We start from the raw sequence: 18,967 nt of genomic DNA, 5'->3' as shown, positions 1-18,967 counted from the left end.
CCTACATGGTCCCAGTACTAGGCTTCTAGCCTAGACCTGCTATTTCATCCAAATCCTTTGGGCCAGCCCTATGAGAGCTAATAGTCAGCTCAGTGGTTTTATTAAGCTGTTTTAATAATAAGAAGGTGAAGCCTTCCCTTTAGGGTCTTGCCCCTACAACCTTTTTTGTATGAAAGTTGTTGACTGATTGTCACAAACTGCTCTCGAGTTCTGCTTCAGTAAATGATCAAGGCTCACTTTGTAAGTGAAAAAATTGATTTCAAGGATAACTGATGTTTTGAACTTTTAGGTCAAGTACAAAACCTCTGAAGGTTTTGTACAGAGTTTCTGAAGTGTCTGGCAAAGCTTAAAGAAGAATTTGGAGTAGGGAAGGACACATGGTACTTTTTTTTTTATTTCCCTACTCTTTACTTAGAAAAGTTCTGCACTTAGGAAGGGGAGATCAGACAGTTGATACTCAACGAGGCCATCAAGCCAATATTTCATCTAGTCACTTGAGGTAAAACCACCGATTTTCTTGTTCCCAAGACCTCTGAGGGGGCTGGAGCCAGTATTGGACATTTCCAGTCCCAACAAGTATGTTCATTTTACTCCCTTTTGTGAAGGAGTCATTCACTTTGTTCCTGGCAGCCATTGGGAAGGACAAATGGATGATTTCAGTCAAAATATAGGACACATACTTCCACATCCTGGTACTTTCTCAGTTGAAGAACTGTCTATGCTTTGTCTTCTAAGGTAAGGTCTAATTCAAAGCAGTGTGTTTTGGTCATAGTATGGCACCACAAGTATTTGCCTGTGTTGTGTTATCTTTAGCAGGATGGAGTCATCTGCTTGTATCAGAGTTCTCCTGTATTTTCATAATTGGTAAGTTTTCTCCAATTTGTTTCAGGCAATATTGAAGTGAAAGATTATATTCTATGTCTAGCCTCAGGCATTTTGTCCAGTATCAACGAATCTATGCATTTGTGATCCAGTGAATTGTTTATTTGGGGATGAAGATTGACTCTCTTTTTGTTTTTTTTCCGACATTGTCCTTTGATGTCTCGCAGGCAGATGAGGAGCCATTCTGAGAAATATTTGATGTTAGGGATTTAGACTGTAAAGGAGAGCAAGCTGCTTGTAAACAATGTAGAACTTTTGGCAGTTTGCAGTGGCCATACTCTAGTGGAAAATCTAGTGAGAGATGAGGTGACTGCAGTGTTTTCTGACAGTTCAGCCTCTCGTTCTTTCATGAGTAGGCAAGGAGACACACATTGAGGTGTGTTCAGGCTAGCAAAGAAACTGCCCTTCTCCTTCTCCTTTTGCCAGAGTCCAGGAACATCATTTGTTTACCTCATTCTGTCCCATGGAGAAACAAAGTTAGTGCAAATCAACTCTGCAGGAAAGGGCAAGGTCTTCCATCTCTTCTTCCACAGATGTGCCAAAAGTGTGGAGCCTTTGGGGATACCCAGACATCAATCTGTGTAAAAACAAATCCTGTGGGCCAGCCCTGTGAGAGCTGATAATCAGCTCAGTGGCTTGGTAAAACTATTTTAATAATAATAATACTGCCCTCCATGCCAGGATCCTTAGACATGGGCAGTTGATGCCTTTCTTCAAGAGTGGTCAAATCTAGACTTTTATGCTTTACCTCTTTTTGCTGTTTTGAGGAAAATACTCAACAAGTAGCAAGCTTCGCAGAACACACTGAATTTGATGGCTCCTTGGTGGCCCCAACGGGAATGGTTTCCCAAACTTCGTCTCTTGGTGGGAGATGTTCCTCGTCTTCTGCCATTCAGGAAAAGATCTTTTCAGACAGTCTTATATGAAAAGATCCCAGCAAATTTGTACATGCTTCTTCTGACCACATGGAGATTGTCAACCATCCATTGCAAGGTAGAGGGTTTGTTGTGTGGCCAGGGAAGCAATCCTTAAGTCTAGAAGGCCCTCCAGTAGGACTGTATCAATAACAGTGGTCAATTTATAGATCTTGATGTTTGTCCAGAGGGTTATCCATCACCAATACCACTATAGATATCCTGATAAAGTTCTTCTGGTATCCTGGTCAGCAAAACATTTTGTCCCAGTGATCTTAGGATATTGCTTTATGTTGCATTTAGTTCTGCACCATGCCAACTGGAGTATTGTTCATGATTTGAATTTGGAAGAGGTTTTCAATCTTTTGAGCTGGAAATTTCAAATCTTATCATGATTTACGATGGAATTTGGCCATAGTCCTTAAGGGCCACACCTATGCCATCAGTGCCCCATTATAAAGTAGACTGTTTCTACCTTATGATTGAAGGGAATTACTTCAATTTTTTACCGCTTATTCTATGACTAATAATGAAAAATCTGTTGTGGGGAAATTTAGAAATTTGACTTGTTAGGTTAATATTTTTTTGCAGTTGAAAAAAATCATGACCACTTCAAAAATATATAAAAAAAAAAGTTGCACTAAAAAATGATTTTCCTGACAACAAAATAAAGATATAAAACTTACACTCTATGTAAGTTTCATTGAACTTGGTTCAGTCTTCTTGGAGAAAGAAGCATTTAGTTTTGAAAAAAGTAAATTATGAGAAAACAGTCAAACAAAAAATATTTTTGGGACTTTCAAGAATCTTGAGAGAATCGGGACATCCAGAGCAAGTTAACCTGATATCATTATAAGCTGTTTTCTCTATGATGCTATCACTAGAGAGAGTGGGATATTTCAGTGGGTGACAAATATTTTTGTACCAGTTATTTTGACACTTTTTACATGTATTTTTACAATTTGTCGTTCACAGTGCTGTACAGGCAATGCACAAAATTGTCCATGAACCAATCTAAACAATTGTCTATTTTAGCAATAATTCTTTAAGATATGTTTATTTAAATGTAAAACAGTCTATAACTCAGTTGATCCTATCCAGGAGTAGTTACACAGACGTTTTTACGTTTTTTACAATTTGTCATTCACAGTGGAGTACAAGCGATGAACTAAACATTTATTTTTTGTAGCAATAACACTTCAAGATATTTGTTTACGTATAAAACAGCCAGAAACAGTGTACATACAACTCCCTTCATCCAATTCAGAATGAATCATACAGACTTGTTTTTATAAGGTTTTTTACATTTTGTGGTTCACAGTGCCATAACAAGTGATGAACAAAATTGTCAATAAACCAATAAAATAATATTTTTATCATTAATGCTTCAGGATATGTTGATACATAAAAAAACAGGTGAAAACTGTTAATAACTAAAATTAGATAATTCCTTGAAATTCAGCAGTCATCACACTCCTAAAGGATTTAATGTAACTCAGATCCTAGGTTTTTATCTGTTAGGACCTATCAGTGCATAAGGTCATGTACTTTTCATTTGTATGGGATCTGGGTCATTCATCCTTATCCTCTTCATGTTCCATCCCTCATAATGCTGTCAGATTACTTATGGTAGATTGTACATAGATGATGTTACTCAAATCCCTTGGGGTTGATTTGCTGGAACCTCGTTTCTGAGGGATCTAGGGCATTCGTCCTTATCCTCGTGGTTTTATCCCTCATAATCTTTCTTGGGGCTGTAAATCCATTGCAGATACATTACCTGTGGAAACACCCATGATTTCCAAGAGTGTGCCTGCATCCATTTTGCATAGAATAAGGGTATTTATAAATAATGGGATTATTTAAAAATATTTTATTGTAGAAGCCACTCATTTTTGTTTTCGTGATCGTAGGTCATTAAAAACGTAATAAATGGTATTTTACCATGAAAGTTTTATTCTATATATATTGAGTGAGAGTCACAAATTCAGTTATGATATTAAGAAGTGAAGATTTTTGTTTATCTACATTAATGTATTCCTACATTAACAAAATGAAATTAGTTGTAACTGTGATGTAAAGGCACATTTGAGGTGAAGAGAGTTGTCTTCAGTAGAGTCAATGTAATAGGATCAAATTCCCCATTTTTGGGGAGAAGAATGGATTGTGCTTAAACCAGTATTTTTATTTCAGGTAATATCTGCAAGAAAAGGTGAATTTGAAACTGGATTTGAAAGAGGTGGCCAGACCAGAGAACACGCTATGTTAGCAAAGACTGCAGGAGTCAAACACCTCATTGTTTTGATAAATAAAATGGATGACTCAACAGTGCAATGGTCAGAAGTTAGATATAATGAATGCAAGGATAAATTGGTACCATATTTAAAGAAGGTATGTATTTTGGGTGATTTGTAGGTGTATCTGTGTTAGTTGTGTGATTTAAGTGGACTGTGATAGTTGATAATTTTATTCTTGAAGTAAATACCTGTATGGAGTCCAGTATTGCGCCAACAGATTTTGTCAGTGGCTTTTAATAGGACCTTACGTTCTTTTGCCCAGTTTTGTAATTAACTCTTTGAGTGCATTACTCTTTTATGGAAAGTTTTATTTCTTACTATGAAATTTAAGGTTTTTGTTGCTGTTAATGGTAGTTAACATTGATTTTCTCATGAATATATTTTTTAAATTTCCAACTGATAATGGTTTTATGAAATTTTAATAAGCTGTAGTCATGTTACATGGGAAATTTATGATTATATTATTGAATATTTAAGCAAAAGCAGTTTAATCGTATTCTAATTATACCAGTGAATAGACATTGTATTTAAATTGCTGATGATGCGTCTGTTACTGCATTGTGTTTATCACAGTTATGAACTTTATCTGATTTGTAACTGGTGATAATAGCATTTCTCATGACTGGATGCTAGTGGTAAAATTGGGAAGCCAAGGATATTTTGTTAATGGCCCTGGTAAACGAATTAAAATTGTAAAAAAATAAAAATAATACAATGTAATGCTCCATGTGATATTAAAGTTTTTATTGTGCGGGTCCTAATGATATTGCAGAGAGCTCTGTGTTATGTTATTTGTAATTCTTGCAGCATATTAAGAATTCATTTGTATCACCACTACAGGTTGGCTTCAATCCCAGTAAAGATATAATGTTTATGCCCTGCTCAGGCCTAACAGGCGCAAACCTCAGAGAGCCCATAGAAGACTCATTATGTCCATGGTTTAAGGGTCCTGCTTTTATTCCATATATCAATCAGTTACCACCCTTAAATAGAAACATCACTGGACCTTTCATGATGCCAGTTGTTGATCGCTATAATGACAGAGGAACCATTGTAATAGGCAAGGTGGAGAGTGGAGGTTGTAAAAAGGGGGACAGCATCTTGGTAATGCCTAATAAGGTAAGAAAAAAATTGTTCTGTCTTGGGTTGATTTTTAGTGATTCTCAGGTAAAGATACCAGTGGTGTTAGTAGTGATGTACTGTAGATATGGCAGGTTTGTTGGATGAATACTTTTTGCCAGTTTGTACACAAGTGATTAATTCCAAAATAAGATAGGGAATAAGCCAAGTAAAGGCGGTCAAAAGAAGAGATGGATTCCAGTCAAGGATGATCAAATAAAAAGGAGAAATTGCTCTTCATCTCCGTGACATTTACAAAACACTTGAGCAAAGCTGTGAAGATTTAAAATTGTAAAATATTGTGCTAATATTCAAGAAGAGTTCAGGTTCATGGTAAAGTAGTGGAACCTATCATAGCAGACAACATAGTGAAACAGCTAGAATCAAACTTGCTAAGTTCTAGGTAGCCTGTATGGATTTGTGATGAAAGACATGCACAATCAACCTTTTTGACTCCCCATGAGATGTTTAATATTTGATAAAAGCAGAGCAATAGGCACACATTTTTGGGATAAAAGCAGAGTTGTAGGCACACATTTTTGGGCAAGGTGCCACATGAAAGGTTATTGATAAAAGTAGAGTCAAGGTCTTAATAGATGAGAAAAAGCTCTCCTAGGGCTGGCCCGAAGGATAAGATTTACTTTTACGTGGCTAAGAACCAATTGGTTACCTAGCAACGGGACCTACAGCTTATTGTGGAATCTGAACCACATTATAGCGAGAAATGAATTTCTGTCACCAGAAACAAATTCCTCTTGTTCTTCACTGGCCGGTCAGAGATTCGAACTCGCTACCAACAGAGTGGTAGCTGAGAACGAAACCCGCTCACCCAGCGAAGAACTAAAAGATGAAGTGGGAGATTAGGATAGATTAGCTAAGTAGAGTTGTCATTAGTAAGGCATCCTCTGTTTGCAGAATGAATCAAGTGGAGTGCTGCAGGGTGTTGTGCTTTGTCTGTAACTTTTCATTACCTAGATAAATGATCCAGACTTGAGACTTACTATTAAAATAACCAAGGTTGCAGATGACACAAAAATGGATATCATTGCTGACAAGGCATAAATAAGCAATGAGGAAATGGGTGAATGCTTAGTAAGTGGTCAGCTGTTTTTCACCTTAAGTAATTGCAACTTCATACACAGAGTACAAAAACAAGAATGACAGAAGTTATTTAGAGAGATCTACACATCAGTATCACTAGTAACCTAGAAATTTACAAGCAGTTTACTAAAGTTGAAATGAAAGCTCAGAGAATAATATGAAACATAAAGAGGTAATTTATTATTAGGGAAGAGAAGACAGTGCTAACCTTGTAGAGTTCCTTAGTTAGACCCCTATTTATTATGTTGGCATTCAATGGGAAAGAAATAAGGTTGGAAGCAGTAACCAAACCAATATTAGTCATATTAGTCAAGACACCTTCGATATCAGAGAGGGCTAGAACTCAATAATTGTGCTCTCTAGAAAGTGGCAATTAACAGGTTAGTTAATTGGAACAGTTAAGATTTACCTTAAGTAGTTACCAAACTAGATCAGATGGATGGAAACTGGAACTAAAAAGGTTCAACACCAACAACTCGGTGATTTCCAGTGCATAAAATTGCCTTATGCTTTACACTACCAGCTGAAGTTATGAATAATATCACTAATGGGTAGTCCAAGAGTAAAAAGGTCAAGTGGTAAATGTACACACACACACACTTCAATTTTATTTGTTGTAAGATGTCTGCTCAGATGAAGTAGCAACTTTTATTTATGTAGTCCATCTTATTATGATTAAGATTAGCCTATTACAGTACATTTAGAAATTGAAATAATTTATATTCAACTTGAATCCTGAGTTATTAGTTTATAATTATGGCCTGGTTAATCCATGTTGACAATTTTTGATTTATCAGATATTTATATTTTAGTACAAACAATTATTTATACATAGCCTTTCCATGTGTTGTATGAAATGAGAAAAAAAAGCTGGTGCTCTTAGTTGCTGAGTGCATACCGATGTGGTTACCGTATGTGTCTAGTAGGTAACTGCTTTACTTCATTTGTGACTAAAACAGCTATGAAGGAACAGTGGAGTTGGGAAGTGGACTGTAAAGTTAATGTGTTGAAAAATATTTAAAACTTTTGTTTTTTTCATCTCAAAACCATTGCTTTTGAATAGCCTGCATAACAACTTTTGTGGGGAGCTGAACTGTGGGCACCCTGATTGTAAGGAAGACCCTTAAGGAACTGAATGGATTTCTGGGGAAAAAAACCATTACAACCCAGTGTTCTCAGAGTTTCATTGAAGTTAATGAGTGTTTACCTTGCTTGTGGGGCATAGGAGCCATGGATCCATAGGTTCTATGCCTAGTAGGATGCCAAAGAAAAATAGAAATAGAGATGATGATGATTCCCTTGAACCCTTATTGCCAACCAAAGCAGCTAAGACTTGAGCTGCTGCCACTACTTGACTTGAGAGGAATTCTTAAAATCAGAGTAATGGTGCATATAAAAAAGTATCAAAAGAGTATTGGCACCTCCAGATGCTTGCAATGAAAACACCCCAAGATTTCACTTTAAAGGTTACGGAGAAAGTAAGTGCTCTGATCTCATTAACCAAAAGCTATTGCAGAGATGCTTGCACCCCAGAACATTCTAATTGCTCCTAAGAGGACTCGCGTCAGTCAGGAGACTGGATTCTTAGTAAGCTGTTTCTTTACATATCCTGTCAGCAGTGGCATTATATGAGTCTTCCATAAAAGCCTTTGTCGTATGCAGGTAAAGAGTAATGCCACCGACTGGATGAAGATCATTTTTAGCTTGTCAAGAGAGAGAAGAGGTTGGAGTCTTTGCCACCACCTCTAGTGTAAAAGACAAACTTATGAAATCTCATTTCATGGAGTGCTTACTAGCTGGAGATATTGTAGATCTCACTAACAAATTTAGCAGAAGTGAAAAGGGGGAGGAAGGCAGTTTTCAAGGTTAGGATTGGAAAGGGAGCTTGATCTCATGGTAGGTCCTTTTGATTTCTGATGACTGATGTAGATAGCATCCAAATTTAAGTCCTTTGCATATTTATGACACAAAAAAAAAAAAAAAACAAAGGCACAAACCAACAGCCAAGATGAGAGTCATTTTTTGGTTAGTGTTCCTGAATTTTTTCATACATATGTAACATGTTTATTTGTATAGTTTTAAATTTTCATTCTATACTTTCACCATTTAGAGAGAGAGAGAGAGGGAGAGCACTTTTGCATTGCAACGAGTAGGTAGTTTATCTGGGTGTGCTATGGATAGAAGATGAAGATAATCACAAGAAGTTTTTCTTTTGCCATATTTTTTTGGGGAGGGAAGTGCAAAATTTTCTCTTTGTAATTTCTGTTCATTATTTTACCTACATGAAGTTATTTTTGTTTTTTTTATCCTTCAGTGTATTGTATCAAAGTTTCAATTGTCTGAAAGTAGAAGAAATGCACAATTTATCCTTGGTTTGAGGTTCCTTTGAACCAAAAATTAACTGAAAGAAGAATCAGAGGAATGTACGTTATAAGTCGTCTTTTTGCCACCAAAGATTCTTGCACATCTGTCATGTAAATAGGGATTGGACTTTGAGTCTGTTGACAAACCATGCTGAGTTGGAGGCGTTGGGACTGGAGTAGACTACTAAGGAATAACTTGCCTTTGGAAATTAAGTGCTTAATGAGTTGGTGGTGAAGAGGGCAACTTTTGAAGAAATTGCTTGATAGAGGATTTTATCTGCTAGAAGCTCTGGTGTTGGGTGATTAGTGTGAAGTTGCCAATCTCATAGCTATCCAGTTTTCAAGGTATGTGCATAGTTTGATGCTACACCTATGTGTCCGTGTCATGTTTTCTTCCTCCAAACAGAAGGAAAACTTGCAAGCCCAAATAATCTTCTGAAAATAGTGGTAATCTTAAGGAGCAGCGAAATCAACAGTCAATTTAAAAAAGATGGGGAAAATTTTGTTAGTGTGTATGCCATCATAACTTCAAGGTCCAGTAGTAAAGTTGTGACTTCTCTAGATCCAAGGGCCAGTGAACATGACTTACACTCCAGAAAGTGTGACTGAGGGAACACCAAGGATCCACCGTTATTTGCTCACAAAGACTTGAGCCAAAAGTTCTGCCATCTCATTAGCAATATACAGCAGTTCTTTGAGTTTCTACAAGGTAGGGCATGCTTGAATCAACTCCCCATTTTCAATCCTGAAAGCAAATCTTGGTTTCGATAAGCAGTCAGCTTGCTGGTCCCCCAAAGCATCGTGTGAGGACCAGTTGAACCAAAAAGCTGACCTCTCTATAGTGCTTTTAACAAAGGTTGAAGAAAAAAAAAAAATTTTTGTTTAGACAATCGTAACTGGAGATGAAACAGATTTTTCAATTTGACCCAGAATCTAAGATTCAGTCTAAGCAGTAGTTACAAATAAAATCTGCTGGAACAGTAAAGTTCAAGTCTGAGAAGTCAGATCAGAAGGTTATGGCAACCATTTTTTGGATTCAGACAGTTTAATACTTGTCCATTTCCTTCAAGGGTAAAGGCTATTTCAGGAAACTATTATGAGGGAGTCTTGCAAAATCTGAAGAATGCAATAGCCAGGAAAAAGGAGAAGTTGCACCATGGGATCCTGTTCCATTACAAAAACTCTCCGGTTCATTCCACACCTTCATTACAGTTCTGATCTTGCTTTTTCGGACATTTTCCTACTCCAGACACTTAAAAACACTTAAAAATATTTGATTTTGAGTCGCTGGATGCCATCAAGAAATAGGTTTTAAACTGGTTTAATGGGAATTTCTAAGGTATTGCAGGGAAGATTGCAGAGATGGTCACAATCTATAGAAGCGTATGGACTTCAATGGAGGATATGTAGAAAAATAATCCAGTTATTTTTGAATAAAAATTTTTTCTGTATTCTGTACAATAAAATTTATATATATATATTATATATATATATATATATATATATATATATATATATATATATATATATATATATATATATATTATATATATATATATATATATATATATATTATATATATAATATATATATATATATATATATATATTTATATATATAATGTATGTATATATATATATATACAGTAAACCACCTGTACTCGAGGGGGATGCGTCACACCCCCCCATGAACAGCTAAACCAGTGAATGCTTAGAACCCTTCTAAAAACACTCAGAACTGCCCATTTTGATAGTTCAAACACACAAAACAAACTGAAAATGCTTATACAGTTATTATCCTACTTACGATGGGATTAGGTTCAAAAAAAAAAAAAAAAAAAAACCATAGTTGGAAAAAGCGTAAGAAATACCAAACTGTATCTCAAACATTGCTTAGCCTACACTAGGGTATTTGGTGCCAGGTACTGTATACATATATGGCAGCCTAGCCTACACTATAAAATATACTCTTTACATACACAGTATAGTAATTATTAATATCAGCTAATTCTGGAGGTTATTGGGAAGTGACTTATGATAATTCAATACAAGAGAAATTGAATAACAGACAAGAATTAGCTTAGCCTACAATATGGTATATTGTTTACATACACGGTAGCATAGCCTACATTATACTCTCCTCTATATTCACGTATTGTATTATACAAACGTCAACATAACGAATATGCTTGTTTTCCATGGATCTTTCAAAATGTTATGCCTTAATTCACTGTATCCAATAATATTGTATATATTCTTATATTGCTTTCGTATTATAAATTGTGATCATAGTGATCGTTTTGGTTTGGAAATTTACGCCGCGTTTATTTTGCTGTGTTTAATGCAGTTCAGAGCGCTTTTCATCCTTCTAGTTAGCGTAAATGTATCTCTAGATATTTTATTTATATTTGGGCAAGTGTTTTTAAGTCGAAATATAGTTAAAATACGTCTCGTTGTGAAATTAATTTATATATTATTTTCGTTAGTAGATGACAATGGCCATTTTGGGGCGTTTGTTTTGTGTAAAAAAATATTCAAGATTCCTTTCGCTATTTTCACTTGATTTCATCATAATACAAGCTTTACATATTTATCGTTTATCGGCGTAAACATAACAGTAATGTGTTCTTTCATGCCCAGTAGTTTTCTTTAAAATACTTTCTCTCCCATTTTAATTACGATCGAGTTTCATCCATGTTGCCGATGCATGATAATTTACAGTATAGTCATTAGCAGCTTGAACATTTTCTCAGCTTCACCTACAACTTGCAGCTTAAATTTAGCAGTATATTTCCTTGCCGATCTTTTATCCATACTGAATAAGGGTACAATGTAAAAATATATGTCCTATTCTACTGAACATCATTTGTGCCATAACGTATGGTAATTGTTTATTACCATACGATGGTTGAAATACCAGGTAAACTGCTGTTGTTATCCGATTCGGTTATAAGCAAAGCAACAGTTTGTTGGTTGGTTGTTTATGGCTGTACGCATTTACAGAAGAGTATAATGTTACTAACAACACTTTTATCATTCTCTTTCACTTTTTTTTAACTAGAAGACGGGATAAAGAGATGGAGGAAAAGTTGTCTATTGTAATTTGGTCTCTCTCACTGCCTGATTACACTGCTGCCTGCACCCGCACGAAATTTAAAAATATTTTATAAATAATATTGTCGTATTGTTATTAATTGCTTACTCCATTGCAAAATTGAATTATCGTAAGGTGAATTATCGTAACTCGAGCAGTACCGGAGTATTTTAATAGCTTTATCACAAAAAGTGCATTTACTCTTGAAAATGAGATGAAAATACATTATTTAATGAATATTTCTCAGTGAAAAATACCAGGAATTGGCGAATTTTCCACAAATAATGTGTAGATACGTTCCAGAGAGAAATCCATGAATACGTGAGTCTGCGAATCGTGAGAACGAAAAAAATTACTGTATTACTGTATATATATATTATATATATATATATATATATATATATATATATATATATATATATATATATATATATATATATATATATATTTTGTATCATCCTGCAAAACAAGACTAGAAAGACACCCAACAATAAAATTTAAATCCCACACCTGGACAGGATTAAGACACTGACACAGACTCTTGGAAATTCTAACCCTTATGCTTTTACCTTTCCAAATACCTTAGCCAAATCCCTGATTAACGTCCAACAAAAGCCAGTCCCCAAAGGCACTGGTTTATAAAATACCTTGCCTCAACTGTGACAAATCATATATCGGTTTTACTGGTAAATCACTCCCCCAGAGATTAATACAACATAAAAGGTCAGTACGGTATGGCCAACAGAGCTCGGTTATTTTTAACCATATAAATAACCATAACCACAGGATAAACTGGAATGCGTCTCTTATAATTCACAGCAGCAGTTGTCAGTTCAAAAGCCAGATGGTGGAGTCAGCCCTGATTAAACAAAGACATACGCTGAATCTATCAAAATGATCATGGGACTCAGATATTATTGATAAAATCTTTCTCCAACCAGTGATTAAGATTAAGAAGCTATCAAGTGTAGTGATGTAACGGGTGACATCTGGATTTCTTGGTATAAATACCGACTGTCTGTATTCCTTACTTCATTCATATAATTGCCAGTAGAGGAGACAGTTTGGTCTGAAGTATAGCAATAACTTTCTATCTTTTGTTGTTTTCAGGGGCTCCGTCCACTAGATGGATTTTTGTTTTAACAGAAAATATTTGTCATATATATATATATATATATATATATATATATATATATATATATATATATATATATATATATACATACATACATACACAGTCATACCTTGAAATTACGGAGGTTAGGTTCCGGAGCCCCTTGTGCAAGGTGAATTTTCGCGTAAGTTTGGCATGGTCTTTAAAAATGATAATAAATGTTTATTTCCAGAGTTTAAGTACTAATCATGCTCCGAAAGTATTAAGCTAACTTTTAAATGAACTAAAGTTAGTGTAATTTTATTTAGAATTTAGCTTATTACCCTTAAAAAAGGAATACTGTACAGTAAATGGTTGACATAAAAATTGAGTACTGCACAGTTTCATAATAGCGCATTTATAGTAGGTGTGTACGTATACTAATGTTACCCCTAATTCATGGGATGCCGTTTTCTTTGTCACTTAGAGTAAAAGCCGTTTTCTTTGCATCACTAGGCAAAACATCACAGTCAAAGTACAATTCCATAAAACATCGAAAACATGTACATAATGTTCGTAGAAGGTAGTACAGTACAGGTAAAATTCAATCAGTTTAAAATTATATACTGTACAGGTAATGATGTAAAGAGAATAAGTTGTAAACGTATGTTTGAGCGCTAACTACGAATGAGAGAGAGAGAGAGAGATACTGTAATAAAGTACTGTACTGCTTTTGTATCGTATTTATGCGCAAATATATAAATACAAATTTTCCATTCTGATTTTACACCTAAAAACACGAAAACTTAAAAATTATACACACTTTCTACAGGGGTATCATCTTTGAAAAATGCAGGGTATCACATTTTGTAAAAGTACACCAACTGAACGTGCTGTAATTACATGCACATACAGATTGCACCAGCACTTTTCTCTGAGGTGAACAGAGTAATTTTCAAAGAATGACACTTATGCAACTCTTAGTTACATCTCTGATATTACATTAAAGAATTCATTTTATCAAATGAGTGCGACTGAACAACCTCATCTCAAGGTCATGTAAAGTCCTTGTGACAAAGACTTTGCAAATGGACATAATACTTGTATGATATTTATGTACAGAAATATAAATATAAATTTTCCATATCGATTTTACAGTTAAAAGCATGAAAACTTATAAATGTACTTCAAACATTAAACAAGCATTTTCTGCAGGGGTATCATCTTTGAAAAGTGCAGTAACTTTGCAAATGGGTATCACATCTTGTAAAAGTACACTAAGTGAATGTGTTGAAATTACCTTTGCATCATATTTATGCATGTACAAAAATAAAAATAATACATTTTCGATACAGATTGTACAAATGAAAGCATGAAATGCGTTTTTCATAGAGATTTTACACATGAAAGCATGAAATGCATTTTTCAAAGAGATTTTGCACATTAAAACATCAAATGCATTTTTCATACAGATTTTACACATAGAAGCATGAAATGCATTTTTCATACAGATTTTACACATAAAAGAATGAAATGCATTTTTTCATACAGATTTTACACATAAAAGCATGAAAACTTGTAAATTACTTAAAAATTAAACACCCACTTCTGCAGGGTATCTCGAGAATTTCGTGTGTCCGTGAAAAAATCACGTATGCCCATTAGTTAGGTTCAGTGAAAAGTTAGGTATTATGTGTGTGAATTAAGCCAACTCAAATCGTGTAAGATCAGTATTACTGTATATATATATATATATATATATATATATATATATATATATATATATATATATATATATATATATATATATATATATATATTTTTTTTTTTTATAAATATTTCTGCCGTTCGCCCCCGATGCATTTATTTGTAGTAATATCAGACTGACAAAGACAGGGAAAAGTCTTTGTCCAGCAGGGTTCGCGTAGACCATTCAAACTTTTTTAACGTTCATTCATAGCAAGGATAGGTAGCATTAGGGACTTAACCCCACGGGAAAAATTTCCATATTCAACCTTATGATAGGTGGCCTTAAGTTTTTTTTTCTTTTCTGCTCGACGGATGTTTTGACAAGATTTCAGACCCTGAGGGCATGGGCGCTGCGCCTGTATCTGACCCCAAAGAGGTCAAGCAGAGAGAACCAGACTGCCGTCACAGACGCATGCCCTATGCGTTTCGGCTCCTTATTCTTTGTCTATAGTCTATGTTACTAGTGAAGTGGCGAATTCATCCCAGAATTTCTGATCGTCCGTTGATGCGCAGCAACCTTCGTATAACGGTAAGTCTGGAATTTTCATTCAAAACTTCGTCGAGTTACTCGTATCTTTCCTTGAATTTCCATTTCCCTTGTCTCACCCTTCCGCCACCATAAACAACCAAGCATTTTGCTTTTACGAAGTCTAGATTAAGTATAATTTTTATTGTTTAGCGTCATCCAACTATTCCAGTGAAGTAGCTAGGAATTAGGGAAGGTTAAGCAAGTCATTTCAAATTCTGTATGCAGCCTTGTGTCTCGAATCCATTGTTCGGAATAGCCGTTGTATTTTTAATATCATATTAAGGTAATGTTGTTTGTTCTTTCACCTTGAATTTTTTGGCCAAGAATGAGTCTCCTTCCAATCCTTGGCCTCAATCCTTTATTATTCAAAACCTCTCCGGCCCTCAAGAATTAGAGGCTTTTTTGTGCCCTGTTAGAGCTATCAAGGCTTACTTTGCCAGAACTGCCAACATCAGAGGAGATTCCTCTAACCTCTGGTGTTCAGTGAAAGACCCAACCAGACCTTTATCCAAAAATGCCCTTGCTTTCTTCGTCAAGGAACTCATTCTAGAGGCGCACAGACACATCAGTGAAGAGGACGCACTTCTAGTCAAGTCTCACATTCATGAAGTGCGTTCAATAGCAACTTCAGTGGCTTTCCGTCGTAATAAGTCTCTCGCAGATCACACAGAGCACCTTCTGGAGATTGAAATCAGTGTTTGCGTCTCACTACCTTAGGGAGGTTGAAGTTGCGTACCAGGACCTGTTTGCGTTAGGTCCTGTATCTATAGCTGGCTTGGTTTTAGGGGGAACACACTAGGGGGGTAGGTTCTTTATCTTACCTTCTCCTGGTGATTTTATGGTTGCTGAGTTAAAGGGAAGCTGGGGGTGTTCAGTTCACCTGGAGTACCCTCCAATCTAGTTTTAGCTATAGAGGGTATAGAGATGGGGGATGTTTTGTTTTTAACTAGTGTTAGGTTAGCCGGTGAGGCCCGTTTTCAGTCTGGTTGCTTTCCAATTGCTCAGGGCAAGAGCAAAGGAAAGTCATACCCCTTGTCTTAGTCAGCGGTGTACTTCCCTGACTACTAGGGCTGTTATGGAGCAGAGTAGCTAGGAGTGCTTACGCCCAGTGCCTCTGCAGGTAGTGGAGCTTCAACCAGTAGCAGTACCTCCCTGCAAAAGCCCATCTACCAGGTAAGGAGACACCTGCCTCTTTATTGGTAGGGATCCAAATGATGCCCATGTTTAGAGTTTGTCCCTTTTTATGATGTGTAACCTTTCGATAACTGATACCTCATCCCCTGCCCTCCACCTTAAATGTGGAATCAGCTTTTACAGTGTTTTGGTAAGGCATTATAATGAAAATGACATTTTTGATAAAATGAAGTTTCATTATACTTACCAAAACTCTGTAACTTAGGCCTCCTCCTCCCCGCAGGGGGAGGCGTTATCTCAGGCTATCAGTTATTATGTATACCGAGATTGAAACTGGAGCTGTTTACTGGGTGAGTCTCCTTCCACTCCCCCCCACCAGCACCCGGTTGGGCTGGGTCTCCCGCCAATTATATCAGCGTTCCAAACAAAGTTTGAAAAAATATATATCGGACGTGTGGAAATTTAAGAGATTAAAGCTTTTACAGTGTTTTGCTAAGTATAATGAAACTTCATTTTATCATAAAAATGTCATTTTTCCTTTTGTATTCACAGAGTTTTTGTACCCTGAATTACAACCATTGCATCATGCGCTGTAGACAAGGCTCTTTCAGTACAGACAGTCCCTGATTACCGGCGGGGTTGCCATTCCTGACAGCATGATGATAACCAAAAATCGGCAATAATAGTTCCGATCCCTGGTTATTGGCGCAGATATCTGGTTATCGGTGCCAATAACCGGGGATTGGTGCTGATAACTGGAGATTGGTGTATATTGGTGCCAGAAAACCAGTAGTTGTCGTCACTAGACAAGCGCTGTAAAACCGGATCACCGATGACTGGGGACTGCCTGTATGCTGCTTTTAAGAACATTATTTTAGAGGTTATCATTAATCTTCTGTTTTATTATGATCACTGATTTCTTATTTTGCCATATCATGGAAACTGTGTAAAACACCCTGTGTTTACATCTTTAGTGTCTCATTTCTCACTGATGACTGCCCAAAGCAAATTCATTTTAAGAACACTACTAAAAAAGTAGTAAATAATTTTCTGTTTTATTGGAATTAATGGTTTTTATTTCACTTCATTATATCATGGAAGGTTTCCTTGTGTGCCTGTGTGTTTGTGTGTTTACATCTACATATGGCATTTCATCAATATTGACATCACCCTTCACCCTTTAGCTTTTTTTGTTTTTTAGTGGACTCTTGTTATCATATATATAACAACACACAAAGAATATTTCATCACTTGATATTTCATCTCGGATAGAATGTTCACATTCATAGTTTCACTTTGTTTGGTTTTATGTACAGCCCTCCACAGGGATAATTCCCTCTTCGGCGGGCCCTTGTACGTTTTCAAAATAAGGTGCTCCTTACATATTTTATAATTGTCTTTGTGTTTTCTTGTCAGGGTCATAGCTCTTGCAGGATAGGAGGGTCTTTAGTTCTTTTTTTTTTTTTTTTTTTTTTTTTTTTTTTAATTTGCTTTCTTATTAAATTGCATAGATTAATATTCAAAGCCATGATCCTCCTTATTATTTTTCAGCTTTGACGCTTATATATTCTTTATATAGTGTGCAGTGCAGTGCACTTATTGCCATCATATATTTTATGTTTAGTATCACTATGACCTTTCTTTACACAATTTTGACACTTGGAGATGTTGCTAGCTTGGTTATTTTTACAGTTTGCTGCGCTGTGACCAAATTCCTGACATTTACAGCACTGATAGGGCATGTAACAGTCGAATACTTTGCAACTGCTATACAGTGTGCACAATTTGTCTCCTCTGTCATAGATAGCCTTTCGTATTTGTGGTGTGCATTTCATGATACAGTGTTTATATGTGTCATCTTTGGCTATCATTTCCTTTACAATTTTCAGGTTGTCATTTTCAGAAATGAGGCTGCCTATCCATGGATTTTCCTCCACAATGTTATCGACAATGTCATCTTCATCCTTCGGGACATAGACTACTATTATTTTGGGTTCAAGTTTACCCGTCTCATTTACTGATATATTGCTGATTTCGTGAATGTCCATTTTTGCCTTTTCTAAGTTTTCCTGTCTGGAAATCGTACAAATAAGTGCCCATCTCATGTTGTTTTAACCTGTTCAACTGGTGTCGTTATTTTACTCATAATTTGTCTCTTTTCATTTGCTGCTGTGCTCTCTTTGTTTGTAGATTTGATCAGAAGTACTTTTTTTGTCTTTAGTGATTCAGCATAAGTTTTATCCATGTTTTTCATGGTCTTTACATCTTTATCATCTTCATCTTCAATTAGTTGTTTGTGTATTCTTTGTTCAGGCCTCTTGCAATTATTACAGATGTACAATATGTTATCACTACAAAGTAAGGGTGTGTATCTGGCCTCTATACCCGAGCATTGATAATGAAACCATGTGTCACACATTTCACATTTCAGAGAAGTTGATGATGAAGGAACTCCTTCATCATCAACTTCTCCAGAGCAATGTCCGCAGGTTGTTGACACTCTCGGTTTGGGTTGACTCATCCTTCTCCAGTATTTTCTTGATAGTTCCTTTACAGGCTGCTCCGATAATTATGAGATAATGTTCATATGATAGTTTGATCTTCCCTTTACTTGATTTAATTTCTACAGTACTTATTTTCTCTCTTTCCTTCCTCCTCTTCGTATTCCCTTTGAACATCACGCAAGTCAGGCA

The 18,967-nt window shown here is 35.8% G+C and overlaps 1 protein-coding gene across 1 annotated transcript in view; it reads left to right on the top strand.

The window, feature by feature from the left end:
• The window catches only part of eRF3 (eukaryotic translation release factor 3), a 252,916-nt gene that overhangs the window by 175,878 nt on the left and 58,071 nt on the right, over positions 1–18,967 (top strand). Inside the window, exons 5-6 of the mRNA XM_067126266.1 lie at positions 3,990–4,187; positions 4,934–5,212. Coding sequence (XP_066982367.1) covers positions 3,990–4,187; positions 4,934–5,212 — 477 coding nt within the window. The remainder of the gene's footprint in view (positions 1–3,989; positions 4,188–4,933; positions 5,213–18,967) is intronic.

Source organism: Macrobrachium rosenbergii, chromosome 3 (genome assembly GCF_040412425.1).
Source record: "Macrobrachium rosenbergii isolate ZJJX-2024 chromosome 3, ASM4041242v1, whole genome shotgun sequence".
Taxonomy (NCBI): domain Eukaryota; kingdom Metazoa; phylum Arthropoda; class Malacostraca; order Decapoda; family Palaemonidae; genus Macrobrachium; species Macrobrachium rosenbergii.
Note: the sequence above shows the minus strand (reverse complement) of the source record. Positions and strands in the feature narration are given on the sequence as shown.